An 18,336-nucleotide genomic window follows, 5' to 3' on the forward strand; every position below is an offset into this window, starting at 1 on the left:
TGCATTACTTAGCAGAGACTCAGGCAGCTGCTGGTGCTAGATGCTTTGGAAGGCACAATGGAACAGTGCCCTTGAGTCAGTGGAGCTGTTCCACCACAAACACTTATACTAGTGGTCAATACATCCCACAAATTAATTATGCATTGTGTAATGATTTGCTTTGGTCTATCCCACATTTACTGCCAAAATTATAGTATTTTGGAAAGGGGAGAAAAAATTCTCTCTTGCCCATTTTCTCTATACCATGCATATTAAAAGCAAGCAGGCCCAGACAAAGATGCCATGTTTGTTTGGGTAACAGAGGGAAGATTGATGTCTGATTGACGAAGCTGGAGCCACAATGAATGGAGTCTGCATCACCAGAGAATGGTATTTTCTTCCAGATATTGATGGTGTAACAGTTCCCCATATGGAAAACAACTAGCGCAGGAAAATTGTATGGAGACTGGAGATAAACAGTGTACAAAACAGTGATGGAAGAACCAATCTTCTCAAACAGTCCTCAACTTGGGTTCTGTTTTCTTTTAATCTGGAAAATGGGCAACACTGGGCTTGCATACTATGATAGCATTGAGCCATATGTTAATATAACAAGCTCAATTAAATTGCCTGGAAGCAAATCTGATGTAATATCCATCAAGCATCACAAAATTAAAGTAGATTCATGGCACAGCACTGCGCCATTAAAACATTTGATTCTAACTACATAGCTCAAAATGATCTGGCCGTACATACATAACTGACAATGAAATGACTGAGTTGTCACTTTGGAGTTGCATTGAGTATGAGGAAAATATGCTCGTGTGAATCCACTATTACCCTTTTAAAGTGCATCAGCAGCAGAATTGCTCAAGTGAGTTTCATAAGTTCATATGAGAACCCTAAACGTTCTTATATTGCCTACCACACAGGATAAAAAACATTCCCTTCTGTCACTTGCTTTAATCAATGTTTTGATTTCATTGACTGAAATATTAGCTTGGACCAATCTAAAAGTTCTGTGAATAGAAGTGGGAATTATTTTCACTGATTTCCCCTCTGCTGCAGTAGGCCTCTGAAACCCCCAAGCTATTCCACAGGAGCAACATTTCTAGTGGCCTTTTAAGCTGCAGTGTAAGGAGGAGTCATGCTATGCACATAACTTCCTTTAAGATCCTTCCATCCAGTGGAATCCAAGCCATTATTTAAATATTAATTTGCAATCTTTGTAGATGGCCTTTCAGTCCTAGTTACTATAGGGATTTACAGTAAAAGCAAATTAAAAACACATGACAATTAAAACAATAAACACTTGATAAACACATCACCAATAGGCAGGAAGCCTAACCAAATAAGAGAAGGGCAATCTCAAAAAGGCATAAGAAACACAAACCAACAAGCAAAATTTGCTTAATGTAATCTCTGCAGTAGAAATGAAAGCTTTCATTCCTCCCAAAAGTGAGGAGAGACTGTACATGCTGAACCTTCAAATGGAGGGTGTGCCAAAGACCAGAAGCCACTACTGAAAATAACAATTTCATGGAAATGAATTAACCATAGGTTTTCTGTGTGCAAACAATGAAATCAGGAGGCCAGAACAATATGAGATCGTTGTGTCATCTTTCAGGTGTTTGAGCCTTAGGGGCTTTCTTTATTCCTTTTTCCCTCATAACATTCTTCTACAAGATGAGAACCGTATCCAGGTGAACTACCTCCATAACAATGAAATATTCCTAGATTCTGTCCCTTCCTAACTCTGATCCTGTAAAGACTATTAGGCAATGTTCATCACACAGAAACTGTGGTTAGTGTTCAGAAATTACCACAGGCTGTTAAGTCTTTCGGCTTAACAAATATCCAGCCTGCTAAAAGCCATTTACTAGCAGCATGTATTGTAATATCTCAACCTGAAAATGCCATCTAAGTTATGAATATTCTGGTGTAGAATCTGAATTTCCTACACCATGGGAATGAAAACAAACAAAATGACTGGAAAAAAGACAGCATGGGAGTGGAGAAAAGGTAACCATCAGGTTGCTACTTGTACAACATTCCTCCTCACCTGATTTACATCTCCTCGGTTTACATTGCCTTGAACAATTCTGTTCCCATTAGCATTCTGGATTGTTCCTCCACCACCAAACTTGCCTTCTCTAATTTCTTTTTTGCTAGAAGGTACAGAATGTCAAAAAGAATTATTAGTATGATCAGGAAAGTTGGATTCACCTGTTAGAACTTAAACCATTCAGTGCAAGAATGAATTACCCATAAGAGCAAATACAATCTCCATGTAAGAGAAAGGAAGCAAGAAAATAAATTTATATGGAGAGATTGAAGGTACTGGGCATGCTTAGCCTGGAAAAATGAAGACCGAGGGGATGACCATACTTTTCAAATACCTGAAGAACTGTCACACAGATCAAAGACTTGTTCTCTGCTGCTCTAGCAGGCGTAATTAAATCTATGAATAGATTTTGGCTGAACATTAGGAGAAATTTCATATTAGTGAGGTCCAGCAAATGGAACCAATTACTTAGGGTGTGAGTGGGCTCTCCATTGCTGGAAGTCTTCAAGCAGAGACTGGACAGCCTTCCATCAGGAATTCTCTATATTTTATGCACTGGGCAGGAGGTTGGGATTCTGCACTGATGGAAGAGGGAGGAGGAGTAATTATATCCCCTTCCTCCTCCCCACTACAGCATTCAGACCTGCATGGATATGAGTTCCTGTGGGTCCTGGACACTGTGAATAAATTATTCTGGGCTCAGATGATACTGCAGTGGGGAAGGGAACATGGGAAAGATCCCGGATACTTGCACTGATGGATTGTGGGCTCCAACCCATTGGTAGCAAATTTGTCATTCTCTACAGTTTTCTAATTCCTTCTAATAACATCATTTTCACCTGTGGTTTATAAGACTCACAATATTTCTGCACACATCAAGCATGTGTTGATATGCATTCGGCCAAAAATGTCACGTATTGGGTCATTCTCACGGGTGCAGGTGAGTCCTCCATCAGGTCTCACTTGTGACCGATATTCATAGCACTCATCACCCCTCTGCAGGGAAAGAAAATATTGTTTCTTGTGAGGTGCCTTCTTTGTTTTGCTGGAGGATATTTATCCAGTATAAATGCTTCACATATACATTGTCAGGGTGTGACAGGGTGAACCACATCATGCATTACCTGGTGTCTGAGTGGGCTGTTAGAAGAATCATGAATGCCTTTCTTAGTACCATATGTTGGGTGTTGCCTCCTATGGCCAACCTAATTATTGTTCTTTGGCAGGGATATTCAAAGCATGCAATTGATCTGAGTGATAAAAGAATCTCCCCCTCTTTTCCCAACATGCTTAAAATACAGTCAATGTTTTTTCCAGATTACAGCAGCTACCACTAGGTAGTCAACACCACTAAAACCATTTAGTCACTTCATACACCACAACATCAGCCATCACAGAGTGTGATGGGAATTTAGGATCAATAGACAGTTCAGTTCAAGGCCAAACAGGGAAGAAAGAAATACCTTTTCCATTTGGCCTTCCACAGGGTTTCTCTTATCAAAACTGCTGCCTAGACATAGGCACGGACCAAAAAAAACCAAATGGCCATTTAAACTGCCCCTGTAAATATGACCCAATGAACCAGTATAAAGTTCGTGGAAGTTCTGGAAAAGGAGCTTCCATGAACCTTGGTTTGGGAACCCTGAACCAGCCTGTTTCATGGGTTTTTTGGGGTTGTATTTCGGTTTATGCCCATCTGTACTGCTGCCACCCCTCCCAAGTTGTCATCTGTACTTTAAAGGAAAAAAGACAGGCCCTTTTAAAAATTCCATGTTTTCCCTTTTAAAGTGATATTAATAGCACGAGAGGGGAATTCTGGGAGAAGCAAACAGGGTTTAGTAAGACCAGTGAAATATATCACTGTGAGGAATCTGAAATGGAAATGAAGCAAATATTGCTTTTGTTGAAACCAGCAGTTCTGTTCCAGGATTTGCATAATGAAATAAACTCTAACTCAATGTAAAACACAGAATGCAACAATTCTTCAAATTTATATTAGGAGTAAATTTAGTTGTCATGGCTTATGCGGGGATGGGGAAATTTAAAGGCACCTCAGGGAAACTAAGATGAGTGCATAAGCCAACACTTTGCAAATGCACAAAAGATTTTACCAACTTCTGCTGGTATAAAAATACTCTATCTAGCAGCAGGATAAAACATCTTTACATGTCTGAACCATGTAACAAGTCTGTGATTTTTGCAGCATGCTTCAGGGCAAACCATGACCATGAGTAGTGGAAAACATTCTACAAGGGCATTGCAACATCCCATGAATCATAATGGAAATGCAGAATGTTAATGGTTGGATACAAATCTGGATAAAGTTCAATCTCACCTCCTTTCTTTCAATTTCTGCTTCCTTCTTCTCATATGATGCAGTGTAACCTTCATTTTTACTATGAAAAAAAGGTTACAAAATATTACGCAGCTGTGAATAGCATGACTTGACTTAGTTAACAAGCTAACGTGTCATTCTCTACTCACAACTTTTGTGCACACATCATGCACTTATTGCTATATTGTCTGCCAAAAACATCACGAACTGGGTCATTCTCTCGCGTACAGATAATTCCTTCTTTCTTGAAATACGGCATGTATTCACTGCAGCCGTCATCCTACATTGAAGGGAAAAGATTAGTTTTTCTTCTTGCAGCCTTACTAAAGATAGAATCTACCTTAGGTCATAAATTTGCCAGAGTGATGAAGGAATGTAAATGCCAGTTTATGGGATATAAGAGAACAATATGATAAACATGTTGATCGATCACCTCTGACTAAATTGAAACCAGTAGATAATTTGTAGCTGGGAGGTTTAGAAATATTTTTGGTATAATATGATTTAATCATGCAGGTTACAGTCCAGGTAAAGGTAAGCATTTTTAGGCCTTTTTATCAACAATTTGCTTAAGCACATGTTCACTCACCTGTAAAATCAGTAAGACTGGGGCTTCCTTACATGTTTCAAAGTCCTTGTGCTTGCTGAGCAATAACATAAAGATTTTGAAGTAGGCGTTTGATGGGAGTTTTGCGTCTCCCAGATTCACTTGTGTCCTTTTCTCCTTCTTAGTGGATTGCATAAGCAGAAACAGATTTAGTCTTCCCCCTTGCATTGTTTTCTCCTCCTTAAAGCACTTAATGAAGTTACTATTGGCTCTTTTTATGAAATCATCTTATTTATATGGCTGATTATAAGTTTTGCAATAGAGCCAATAGGGAGTCCATAAGGCACTTTAAGCTGGAGAAAACATGGAGCATGGAGAAGTCTAAAGCCACTTCTGCCCATGTGCCCCAGAAGCATGAAGAAAATGGCTTCTGCTTGGAAGTCCTCAGGACAGTGTTCAATAAACATGAAGACTTTGTAATGCAGAGATGAATAGAATATTGAGCTAGATCATCCAGTTCTTCCGAAGCAGTGGGACACAGCTTTAAGCCTTATACCTATTGCTTCTATGGCTTTTAAGATGTGACTTATTCAGCAAAAAAATATGTTTAGGTATATCAGACACCTTGTTAGTAAAAGATTAAATACAGTGTCCTATTGCTTACATTGTAACTTACAAGATGTGTCTCTTAAGCATATGCTTTGGATATGACCTGTTATTCAGTATTTTTGGAAGGAAGTCATTACTCATATTAATTTTGTATTAGAATATTCATTTATTTTTGAGGATGTTTTTATACTTGTAAATTATTTGCCTGTCTCATAGAACTTAACTGATGGTCAACAGAGATGGACCCTCTCCTTGCCCTCAGAGCCATATTATTCATAAGGCTGACTAGGCTGAAGCCTTGGGGCCCCGCAGGGACTAGGGGCCCACCTTTTTTTTTTTGCTGAGGAACACCCCCTCAATGAACTTAGTTGTTCATAATCTGATAAATATAATCTGATAAATATTGGGATATAAATCTTTAATACCAATAAATAACTAGTTTGGAGTGCCCCTTCTAAAATGTGAAGATGAGATGGCTGTGAAGGAACATTTTATATTTGGCTATGGATGTCATATATTTAAGGCTGAGAAGAAATATTGACAAACTACAGGTGCAATTTTAGAGGTAGAGCAATATAGCCATTAGAGTTTTAGACTAGGATGGGGAGGCCTGGGATCAAATCCTTTCTCTGCTGTGAGGTTCACAGAGTGACTTCGGGCCAGTCACTCTCATAGAATTGTTGTGATGATACAAAAGGGAGGGGAGAATTATGTTTGCACCAACACATGTTTGGAGAAGGATAATTTTTTTAAAAAAATGATAGCCCAGATATAGGCAGAATTCCGGACTGTGTGAGACGTTTAATCTCATGTGGAGCTGCAGTGAAATGAGCTGTCACAAAAGCCTGTACTATCAAATTTGTTTTTGGGACCATTTTCAAAAGGTAAGCCAGGAGGCAAAGCCAGATCCCCATTTCAGAAACAAATTTCACTTTGCACAGCACCTTTGATTTGTTGCGATGTGTTGCAGTAACAGCAGCCCTCCACTGCATGCACACATCTCCATTCAGATACAAGGTGAAATCCCTTAATAAGCTCCAGCACACTTGTGTTTCTGATCCATTCACAGATATCAGAAAACATTGGATACCTAAGACTGGCATCCTCTTCCCTAAACATGTCTGAATCAGCTATTGGGGATACCCCACAATAAGCGTGGATCTACTGGAGTATCTCTGTGGACAGAAGGATTTTCCTCACCAAGTGTGACCATTTCACACACATACACACCCTTCCAATGTAGCTCCAACTCCCCCAAATGCTGTTTCTGGGAGTGCCCTGTCCAGTGAATCCAAGCCATTATGCAATATATATGAGCACAATCACAGAAACCAACAGGGAAGCACATCCTGTCTTCATTGGGAAGTGGAAGATGGTGAGTAGGCCTTCAGTTCCCAGTTTTCAAATTTCCAGTCTCAATCAACCCTAGATCAATTAATAAAAAGCTAGTGGTGAGGGGCAAAGAACCACAAACTAACACAATTGTTGCTGGGAATTTTTTTTTGTTCATAACATATTCTGGTAGTCATAAAGTGTGCATTGAAAGTGGACCACTCCTGGTGTGTTTCTAGAGAGACATCAAGAAAGCTGTGAAGGAAGAGACCATTCCATTCCACATTTCTGTGTACAGGTCTGCACTTGTATTATTCATTTTTAAAATTGTGTTCAATACAAAGATTAGTCAGTATCCTGACTCTTTAAATTCATTTAAACTCTTGTAAATCTGAGGTATATATTCCAACTCACAAAGATATTTGAAGTCTTCCATTTCAACACTGTCACCACCAAAATCACTTCATCAATTACAGGATTAAGCATCATCAGATTACATAATAAGATTTCTCAGGATTTAGTAACAATTCCTTCCCACCTTTTCTGTAGTACTCGTAGACCAGCCATCATTAATAGCGAATCCTCTTTTTCTTCTATTAATAAAGACAATAAATAGCACAGGGCAGGGTTATGAATGGAGAATTTAAATGACATATAAGCTGTATGAATGCAGTCATTCCTACAAATGGTTCCTTCTCATAAGAACATAAAAAAAGCCCTGCAGGATCAGATTAGTGGGCCATTTAGTTCTGCGTTCTGTTTCACATAAGGGCCAAACCAACTGCCCTTAACAGCCAACAAACAAGGCACAGAGGCCAAGGCCTTCCCCGATGTTGCCTCCTGGCACCCATATTCAGAGGTTAACTGCCTCTAGATGTGAAGATTCCCTTTAGTAATCATACGTGACTAATAGCCACTGATGACCTATTCTCCATGAATCTGCCTCAACCTCTTTTAAAGCCTTGGCCAACGAGAATGTCGAAAGGGGGAATGTTAGTCCAGCACAGTTTTTGGCCCTGGATTGGCCAAGTTAAAAGCCTACATCTCTGAACAAAACGGATTTCAGAACTTGACTTTATTTATTTATTTACTTTATTTATTGAGAGTGTTTTAATGACACCTTTCCAGGAACCTGTCCAAGGTGGCTCAATATAGTTTGCCATCAGCAATTGTGACTTTTGGCGAGATTGCAGTGATACAGCACTGGGTCATTTTTTGCATTTTATGAGAAACATGGAACTGTAAGTGCCTCTAACCACAAGTACCTTTTAATACTGAGACAAAACATTTATTCAAGGGGGGCAGCCTGTCCAAATGAATTTTTGCAAGACCTCTCCCTCCAGACAACTCCACCTATGTTTGGTCATGCAATATATTTGGGATATGGAAAGGCATGGATTGCTGGACTTTTGGTCTTACTTGGAGTTAGGGTTGCCTGCCTTGAAACCCTGGAAGACTTTTGGGTGCAAAGCATGGGGAAAAGGACACTGGTAATACATAACATCACTCTGGTTGTGTAATGTATTGGTCGAACTGTAGCTGATAGAGAACTCAAGGCTTTGCTATCAGTGGCCACTAAGTACGGGTGGCAGCAAATCAGGAGAGCCAGATAAAGACCAATCACTGAGCTGTAAATAAGTTACAATGTATGTGAGTTATGCAAACGAGGGTATTCTAAAGTACGTGTTCTCATTGGCTATAACTCTTTGGGAGGGAAAACTGGTATGTATATATATTGAGGGTTTCTGTCAGTTGTTGTTGTTGTGTGTGGTTATACTGAATAAAGAGCTGTTGGTTTACTTCAAGTCTGAACCCACTATTTAATAGGTTGTAACCCAAAAGTGACATCATCTTAAAAACCATAGAAATCAAGAAGTTTCCTAGAGCACGGCCAGTGTCACTTCCGGGTTCTAGCTGGAAGTGATGTTAATGCATCAACCTTGTTCCCCCTTCCCACATGCATTTCCCCATAACTTCTCAAGTAAACAATAAATGAGAGAAAAATTAAGTCTGCACCTATGTCCCCCTCTCTAAGAATGGAGTGCCAGTATGGTACTATCTAACCAAGGGAATGGAGAAAAATCTAGGGGAAAGATGGGCTAAAGGCAGCCTTTGCCTTTCAGGGTCAGCCTACCTCAGGTTTGTCAGGCCTGCAATCAGCAAGAGGGTTGGGGGCAGGGGTGACAACAGGTAGGCCTAGGAATTGCTGGAAATTCTATGGTAAAATCTGCGGGTTTACCACAGAGTTTCCAGCAATTCCCAGAACTACCCATTGTCATATTGACAAAAAGGCCTACAATATTTTTATTTTTCTTGTGACAGCAAAAATCACCAGGAGATTGCCCGCCATAAGTGGACACATGGCATGCCTAGCCCAGCTTTAGGATGTCTTGCTGTGCCTTGAGGCCACCAAGATCTCTCTCTGTCACTCTCTCACCTCTTCCTAGTTCTCAGACTCTGAGGGTTAAGAGGCCTACTAATCTTTGTGGATCTTCCTATCTTCCCAGTCTCCCTAGATACTTGTGTAGCATAACTGCATTAGCGTGCTTGCTAGGAAACTGAACCTTAATAAGCTGGGTGGAAGATTGGTAGGGAGGCAATTTGTCTTTATATTTAGAAAAGCTAACATTCATTAAGCTTGTTGTCATTTTTGCAATCTTTTGTTTCAAATGTATTGACAATGCATAGTGGTTAATGGTTCATCTCTTCAGTTCCGAGTGTATCTTCTACTGGGAGTAGTTTAAAAGTCTTTTGTAGGTTCATATCTTATTTGCTTATGCTTATGAAAAGAGATGGGCACAAACAGCAATACGAACAAAAAAAAGCCACGAACAGCCCAATCTGCTGTTCGTGAACAAGCTGTTCGTGAGGCCCCATTCTAAACAAACAGGTGGTTGTTGCAAACCTCTTTCGTTGTTGTTCATTGCTGTTCGTCAAGCCAGACAGTCTGGCACCTGCAATCAATTCCCTTGGCAACATAGGCAGGGATTGTCTGAACTCTGTCTGAACTCTTGCTGTTACCCTGGAAACCCCAATCTAAGCCCAATTTACCTTGATTAAAGTATCAATTAATTACAAAGTATATTAAAGTGCAAGTGCTATAACTATTTCATATTACTTGACTATTTCATATTGCTTGAATCCACATGCATCAATAAATAAATAACAGGGAAATCATTTCCGATCATTTCCGTAAATGTTCAGAGGACTATGGAAGACTATAAAGAAAGACACTAGAAAAAGAGACGAAAAATGTGGAAAGAGGACTCTTTATTATACTCGGATATCTGTTGAGTTGGATCGGAAATGATTTCCCTGTTATTTATTTATTGATGCATGTGGATTCAAGCAATATGAAATAGTCAAGTAATATGAAATAGTTATAGCACTTGCACTTTAATACACTTTGTAATTAATTGATACTGTGCTTATTTCATTTTTGTTTCCCGGGAGATCTCTCTTCTTTTTGCTTACTGGTTACGGGAACAGCCATTTTGTTTGCTCTGCAATTTAACTTGATTGGCAGGTCTTCCTTTCGAGTGTGGAGCTCCAAATTTGTTACAACAAAGGAGCAAAGAGCAGGGTGGAGGGGGCTCCCAGCTCTGGCTTAGTTTGCAGACAGTGGAGAGGGAGAGAGTTGCTGTTGGCATTTTGATAGAGTGCATTGGAGTTTGAATTTTCTTTGTGTGTGGTGGGATAGGGATCTACCCTTTCAAGTTCCAGGGCTGCTGCCAGGCTCTAAGGCCAAGCTATTATTTATTATTGGTACCTTTCCTGGTGCCTGGTCAGGTGGTGCAGGCACCATCTGAGGAGTGGTGCACCACCTGGGAGTGGTGCAGTAGGGATCTTGACTTGGATGATGGCTGGAGGAGAGCCTGCTGGCCCCCACGAACAGCCAACTACAAACATGTTTGTGAACAGGGCCATGTTTGTGGTTGTTTGTGAGTCCCTGTTCATGGATGGCAATGAACAACGAACATCGTGTTCATTTTTTTTTCTGTTCATGCCCATCTCTACTTATGAACTGCTTGTTTGTGTGTCCCACATTATATACCTCTTTCTATATCCATTTCTTTTATCATTTATTCATGTATCATGCAGGCTGCTTTCATATTGCATTATACAATAGTGCCTTCCAATGTTCCATTTAATTTAATTTAATTTGAATAATTAAGTAGTAACATCTTGGATCTGTATGTATTTTCCAATTGGCAGTTGTGTCCCTGCTGGGGTGGTAGGAACCCAGAGGCATTCAGCATAAGGGAGCATCCCACATATTCCATCTCAGAGAGTGTACTCAGAGAGAAGCAAAGATCCCTGTATATTTTAACTACATGTTTAAAATATCATACAGGAGAAGGCATTTACACAAGCACCCTTACCATGCAACAATGAGCAGACACACAGATTAGCCTGAACATGTAAAGTAGCTCTAAGAGTAACCTGAAGAGATACAGGAGGAACAGGAAATAGGAATGTTCCATCCTTAAAGGAACACTCACATGTATCACAATAGGTACACATTAATGTTAAACAACTGCATAATTTTTAATGTGTACTGTAGCTCTCTTGCTGGCTTAGAAGAATATGCCAACGGGATTCTTGAGTTCAGATTTCGATTTTGGTGGGCTAGAGAAATGGCAGAAACTGACCTCTCTTTTCTGGGAGTTATAGCTTGCAACATTTGCCTCAGACAAAGGTTTCTGCCATAAAGATGAAACTAGGAATATGTCTGTAGGAGGAGAAGCACAAGGAAAATAACCGGTATAGCAACTCTTATCATCACTTTAGTATCCCTGAAGTAATTGCTTATATATAATACTCACAAGACTTCACGGCACATGACACACTTGTTTGTGTGTGTCTTGCCATCTGGACCAATGATAGGGTCGATGTCTCTACTGCAATATAAACTCCCACTGCGTAATAAGGGTTGGAATTCAAGGCACATGCCTTCCTAGAGGGACAAAGGAGCATTTAGTGAGGCTTGCCTGCCTTAGGCTGAATCCTTAAATTGTTTACAATGGAGTCAGCAATTTGAGGAATACACAACCTTTTCCTGTGCTTTGCTTTGCTTTCCTTAGCTACTGAGAATCAAAAATGATGAGCACTAGGGTATCCATGACTGGATATTTACAGCATCTTTTAGAGCTTAATTAAATTGGGGTAGTAGGGATGAAAGAGAATATTTAAATGATCCCTTTTGATCCCTGCACAAACTGAACCCCCCCCTCCCAGCCTATAGCTCTTTAAAGAGCCAGTTTGGTATAGTGGTTAAGAGTGTGGGACTCTAATCTGGAGAACCGGGTTTGATTCCCCACCCCTCCACTTGAAGCTAGCTGGGTGACCTTGGGCTAGCCACAGCTCTCTGGAGTTCTCTCAGCCCCACCCACCTCACAGGGTGTTTTGTTGTAGGGATAATAGCAACATACTTTGTAAACTGCTCTAAGTGGGTGTTAAGTTATCCTGAAGGGCAGTATATAAATCAAATGTTGTTGTTGTTGTTGTTGTTGTTATAAGAAAAAAGATTAAAAATGGATCTCCACCTCTTTCTTTTAAAAAAATTAACAACAGTGTCCGTCCCTTTCAATTTTAATTTAGCAACGGTTTGCAGGGAAAGGAAACTTAAACCTCCTCATCTAAATTAATACCGAGTTTCAAGACTTATATCAAGCACAGGAAAAGTCCACAAAACAAACTAGTTCTTCCAGATTTCATGAAAAGCTTTGACAATTTTGGGGCAAAAAACCTTTGGTCAAAAATAAGGGCCAATATACGAGACTTTTTTTGAGAGGTGGGGGTACGTCTGGGTTCCCCAATCAGACTCTCTTACCATGTCATTCTGCTGGGAATTCATTTCTGGAATGTGGAAGACTTCAATCTTCCTCTTATGTAGTTTTCACAAAACCCAAAACAGTCCCAGGTATGTCATTTGCCCCACTGGGGGGGGGGGTGTCTACATATGTGGGTCATCCAACTGAAGCCCTTTCCCCCCACTTCACCGTGGTTCCAGTTTAAAAACACTTGGAAAAACAGTTCCCAGCAGTGAGACATGTGGCTGTTGGTAAGAGAGTTGGGTTGGGGGGAGGGATCATATATGTGTTGACAGGTGCCTTGCAATCCTAAACAGAGCTTCCGCCTTCCAAGCCCATTGACTTCAATTAGAAGGATGTAATTCTGCTTAGGAGTACACTATAAGAACACAATCATATTTAAAATGCTAAAAAGAGGATTTTTATTTATTTTTATTATAAAATATGATTTCACATGAAAGTGATGAACTGCAATGACTACATTTTCATTCACTAGATTCTCATATATCTATTTGAGCATTTAAACTCTCATTTTTGCTTCTGTTGAGGTCTACCTATTATTAACACATTATATATTATCAACTCAATAACCTAAATTTAATTATGAGCCTCATATTATGATATCTATAGACTGAAGATATTTGAGTGCATTCATAAATATGTTTAAAACACTCTTTCATATTTAGGAGATTCCTTCTTTACAGGTTGCATTAACAAACTAGTTAAGGGAAATGAACAGAAAAGTTTGGACTAACCTTGTACCTAGCTTGAGTAGCAACATCTGCAACAAAAATACAGACACAGGTGGTGAACTTTTGGAAAGTCCTTCAGAAAAAAAATAAAAGCTTTACTTAATTATCTAGACAGGGAGCTGGCTAATCTAAAATTCTGGCTCCAATCAAACTATGTTGTGTTGCATATTGACTAGTGATCCCAGATAGGGGTGCTCATATCTATCCAAATTTAAACACAAATAGACGTCTGTAACCGCACACAGATCGCTCTTCTTAGACTGGCTTGAATAGAATTTACAGTGATTTTGGTTGCAGTCTTCTCTTGAATATCTTTGTCCAGAAATAAATCTCATTGATTTCAGTATGATTTATTTTTGAGGAAGCATGATTACCAGAAGAGCTGTCCGCCCTAGGTTCAATGCTGTTAGGAAGCAGTGTTTCCCACCCCCCTCCATTCCTTCACATCATTAACTTGCATTTGTGTACCTCCTGAGGCTTCCTCAGCTTTTCTCTGATCTTTCTTAAGTCTACTTTGCTCAGACATTTTGGGAAATATCTCAGTAAATCCAGATTGCTGCCATGGAAAACTTGGGATTTTTCTACCCATATTGCAGCCCTGGTTTTCCCCTCAGTGGTCATTTCCTCTCCTCTGCCACCAGAGGGCTTTTATTTTTTAAAAAATGGCACTAGAATATCATTATATCGTTATACCATTGTAACAATATATGTAACACATACTCTGAATGCCCAGTTTTCAGTTTTTTTTTTTTTAAATGTCTAGTCTCTTCACTTGTAGAGACATAAGGGTAAAGGCATATCTCCACAACAGAAGGGGCTAGAGATTTACTTTGGGGGGGGGAAAGAGAGCTAGGAATTCAGAGAACCTGTTACACATATTCTTATAACATTATATTCTTATAACATTATATCAATATAATGATATTCTACTGCCATTTTTTTAAAAAAAATGCCAAAGCCCAGGTAGCCCAGAGTAAGGGAAGTGGCTGCATGCTTCTGGGGGAATGGGACAGGACAAGTGTGGAGAAACCTACCATATGGGATCCCCATTGCTGCTGCATTTTATCAGCAGGTACATCAACAAAGGAGAAACCACACAAACCCATCTCCATGTGGAAATCACCTATGATTTCCATGTTTCTAAGGGCCAAGTTCACCCTTTCACACCTTTAAAAGAGAAATCCTTTCTATATATCATGTATTTGCAGATGTCTCCTTTGTCCATAAGTGGTGAAGAGAAGCCTATCAGAACATTGTTCTCAGCATGATGTTTAATTTAATGGGAACTTTCTCAAGTATTTTGTGACAACAAGATTGTATCTTGGGTTGTTCAACTATTCAGCTAATGCAATATTTGAATATAGATGCAGTGAACTATACATTAACTAACTGCAAATACCTAGATTCATAGATCTGAAGCATAAACAAAATTCATCTCACACCACAATATTTTCTGCCTACTTCATTTCAGTTGCAACAACTTGTTCACACACACCCTCCCCTTATAATGTTTTCAGCTCTGGGTTGAGAAATTCCCAGAGATTTGGAGGTGGAGCCTAGGGAGGGCAGAATTTGGGAAGGGGAGTGACCTTAGTGATGTATAAATGTCATAGAGTTAACCCTCCAAAGCAGCTATTTTCTCCAGGGGAACTCATCTCCATAGTGCTGAGACCAGTTAAAATTCCATGAGATCTCTAGCCCCCACTTGGAGGTTGACAAGCCTAGCCCAAAAAACTCCCTCTGGAATAACCAGGGCTTTTTTTCAGGGGGAATGTGGGGGAACAGAGTTTCGGAACCTCTTGAAAATGATCACATGTCTGGTGGCTCTGCCCCCTGATCTCCAGACAGAGGGGAGTTTAGATTGCCCTCTGCGCCGCTTGCGCAGAGGGCAATCTAAACTCCCCTCTGTCTGGAGATCAGGGGGTGGGGCCACCAGCCATGTGACCATTTTCTCCAAGGGCAACCCACTGAGTTCCACCACCTCTTTTCCCGGAAAAAAAGCCCTGGGAATAACATATGGAAGTGCTTCTTGAGGGAAGGAATCAGTAGAAATTAGGGTCCCCTCCTCCCTTGCTTGAGCAGAAGTACCTTCTGTTTACACAAGAAGCCCTTTGGATCCCAGCCCCCGATTATAAAACAAGAAAGTGTCATTATCATAATTTAATTTTAACATCTGCTTAACACCCAGGCATGTCTGCATGAAACCCATAATTTACTGAGTGAGTTACAGGAAGTTCTTAGCAAATACAAGGTATTTTGAGGCATTTGTCATAAAGATATGATCCTTCTTATCAAATCAAACCCTAGCAGACCTATTCTCAACCAAGCTCATTCATATGCTCAAAAAAGTATGTGGTACCCTCCTTACAAATACCTCAGAAATCTCACATTTGAACATCTCCTGTCCCCACATCAGATTCACCTTTGGTAGCATTCCATATCAACTTTAAAAAGAACCAGTTCTTCTAATTTTCCAGATGCTCAGCCTACAAGATCCATATTTAATTGTCCTTCTCCATTTCCAAAATGTGATTAAGTTAGGAGTATTTTATCACATTATTCATTTATTTATTTACTTCTTTTAACCTTACCCTTCTCCCCAATGGGAATCCAAAACATCTTTCATCTCTCTCCTCTCCTTTATTTTATCATCATCTACAACCCTATAACTTAGGTTAGGCTGAGAGTGTGTGACTGGCCCAAGGTCACCTAGCGAGCTTCCATGGCGGAGAGGGGGTTCAAATCTGTGCCTCCAAGATCCTGATGTGACACGCTAACAGCTATATTATACTGGTCATCCAATCAGTATGGGAACTATATAAATAAAATAATATTCTCCTTATTGAAACTACAGCTCTAAAGTGCCTTTTACAATTTCTCTTTTAACATTTTTTCCAGTCAGTACATCAATTGTTTTGAGTAAACATCATATAATTTGTTTTTTCCTACAGCTCCTCCTCTTTCTCTTTTGTATGCAGCACTAGAGCAGGCTAATTCATGCTATCTTCCTCTTACAGGTACATTGTGATAGGCATAGTTTATCACGTACCACAATCTGAAGACCACTGTAAAAGCTGCAAAAAAAGAAGATGCAACACTTGCATCAAACCTCTAGGTTGGGGACCTAAGATGTCCCAGACAAGACAAAGTAATGTGAGAGCACAGAAAACCACCATTCCCTGATACCAATCGGAATGAGAAACAAACCAACAGGCTGTACTGGAATTCCAGATTACAGAAAAATTGAGTGGCATATGGAACAACCTAATGCTATAAAATGAGGCCTCCACACTTAAGAGACATTCAAAGAAGCAAGTGCTAATGCCCTCCAGTTCTAGCCAATAACCCCCAAGCATCATCTCTGTCTTTCCATAAAGGCTTCATTGGTTGCCCCACATGACAACTCCTTAGGCCCTGTGAGAGTAAGTCTAAACTATTGTCTCCAAGAGAGGCCATACTGTGGATACTGTGACACACGGGTGACGAGGTGAAGATCTAAATCAGCTGATTCTGGACTAGGGCCTCAAGTAGCACAATTCATTTATAGTCAAAGCCATGAACTAATCTAGAACATGGAAAATGCAACTAAGGTCCTGAAATCTTTAACCACCAACTTGATCCAAGTCCTACTGTACTTCCTCAGGCCCAGCTACTTAGATTCACTTCTTTTGCTATATCATAGATAAATGTTGACTAATAAGCCCTCAAAGAAATAATAGAATCAAGAACAAAAAAACCAGAAGTCTTTTATTTTCTCTGAGGACTCATCTAAATCAATAGGATTCCCTACACTTTCTGACTATAACATAGCCCATATAAATAGGATGATGTTACTAAATAAAACAACAGTAAGCATTACTGGGTCATACTTAGTTGACCTGTACTCACATTCTATCACTTCTTTCTGACAACCCCCCCATAGTGTTAATCTAGATGTCAATACAAATAATGTAAAGACTGTAGAATCACACCCTGCCTATCAAATCCTTGTCTTCACTTTCATCCCTATCCAATGGGAACACATTTAGAAGAATTAAAAATGTGTTCTAGCTGCCCCAAATACACAAATCACAATGCATTTTCTAATAGATGGATACCATTTACTCAGAAGGTGTGGTGGAATAGTCCTCTCCAAAACAAGAAAAATGGATATAAAAGATTGGCAGAACAATCTTTTGAAAAGTATTTTCACATGTAAAAGATAAAGATATTTACCAGTGGTGGAACCATACCTATTATTTGTTTCAAAAATAGTCTCAAAAAGATCTGTGTCGCATGGGTGAAGTAAAATATGTTGGTTGTTCTTAATGCTGGCTTTTCCTGGTTTTCTCTTTTCCAAGAAATAAAGAACTAAAAGTCACTGACTCCTGTTCCTCAGGCAAAGACAGATATTTTTATTTTTATTTATAGTCCACCTTTTTATTCATAGTCCACCTTTCTCACTGAGACTCAAGGCAGATTACATTGTATATGGACCTGTAATGGTTATAATAAAGCAACTTACCTTCAAAGTAGCTGAACAGTGTCAGGACCACAAAGACACTTGTTACCTTCATGATAAGAATAGTGGTGGTAAGCGTGCTTTTATTCTATTAGTTCATTGCTCACAAGAAACCTCACAGAGGTAAGCTTCAATTGTATAAGTAGCTATGGGAGGCCAGTTTCTCCACCTTCCTTATGACATAATCTTTAGAACAGCCGTCATTAGCCATGAAAACCAGTCTGATGAGGGATGATTTAAATTCTAATGATTCCATCAACATAATTTTCATCAGGATGGGACAGGCTGAGAGTTACACCCTGGATTTTATCAAAATGAGACATTTACCCGTAGAGAGTATCACATTTTCTAGTCCAAGTGGAGCATCTTAACTGTTGGAAACTCCATCTAAGAGGTACACTCA

At 39.6% G+C, this 18,336-nt stretch overlaps 1 protein-coding gene across 1 annotated transcript in view; it reads right to left on the reverse strand.

Annotated features, from left to right (window-relative positions):
* LOC129328853 (serine protease inhibitor Kazal-type 5-like) overlaps nt 1-18,027 on the reverse strand; it is a 38,323-nt gene extending 20,296 nt beyond the window's left edge. Inside the window, exons 1-8 of the mRNA XM_054978161.1 lie at nt 17,937-18,027; nt 13,436-13,461; nt 11,694-11,824; nt 7,406-7,460; nt 4,529-4,659; nt 4,380-4,440; nt 2,904-3,040; nt 2,042-2,147 (exon numbers count right to left, since the gene is read on the reverse strand). Of these exons, the coding sequence (XP_054834136.1) occupies nt 2,042-2,147; nt 2,904-3,040; nt 4,380-4,440; nt 4,529-4,659; nt 7,406-7,460; nt 11,694-11,824; nt 13,436-13,461; nt 17,937-17,988 (699 nt within the window). The 5' untranslated portion in view covers nt 17,989-18,027. The remainder of the gene's footprint in view (nt 1-2,041; nt 2,148-2,903; nt 3,041-4,379; nt 4,441-4,528; nt 4,660-7,405; nt 7,461-11,693; nt 11,825-13,435; nt 13,462-17,936) is intronic.
* Nucleotides 18,028-18,336: the final 309 nt, after the last annotated feature.

The sequence above is a fragment of the Eublepharis macularius genome, chromosome 4 (genome assembly GCF_028583425.1).
Source record: "Eublepharis macularius isolate TG4126 chromosome 4, MPM_Emac_v1.0, whole genome shotgun sequence".
Lineage (NCBI taxonomy): Eukaryota > Metazoa > Chordata > Lepidosauria > Squamata > Eublepharidae > Eublepharis > Eublepharis macularius.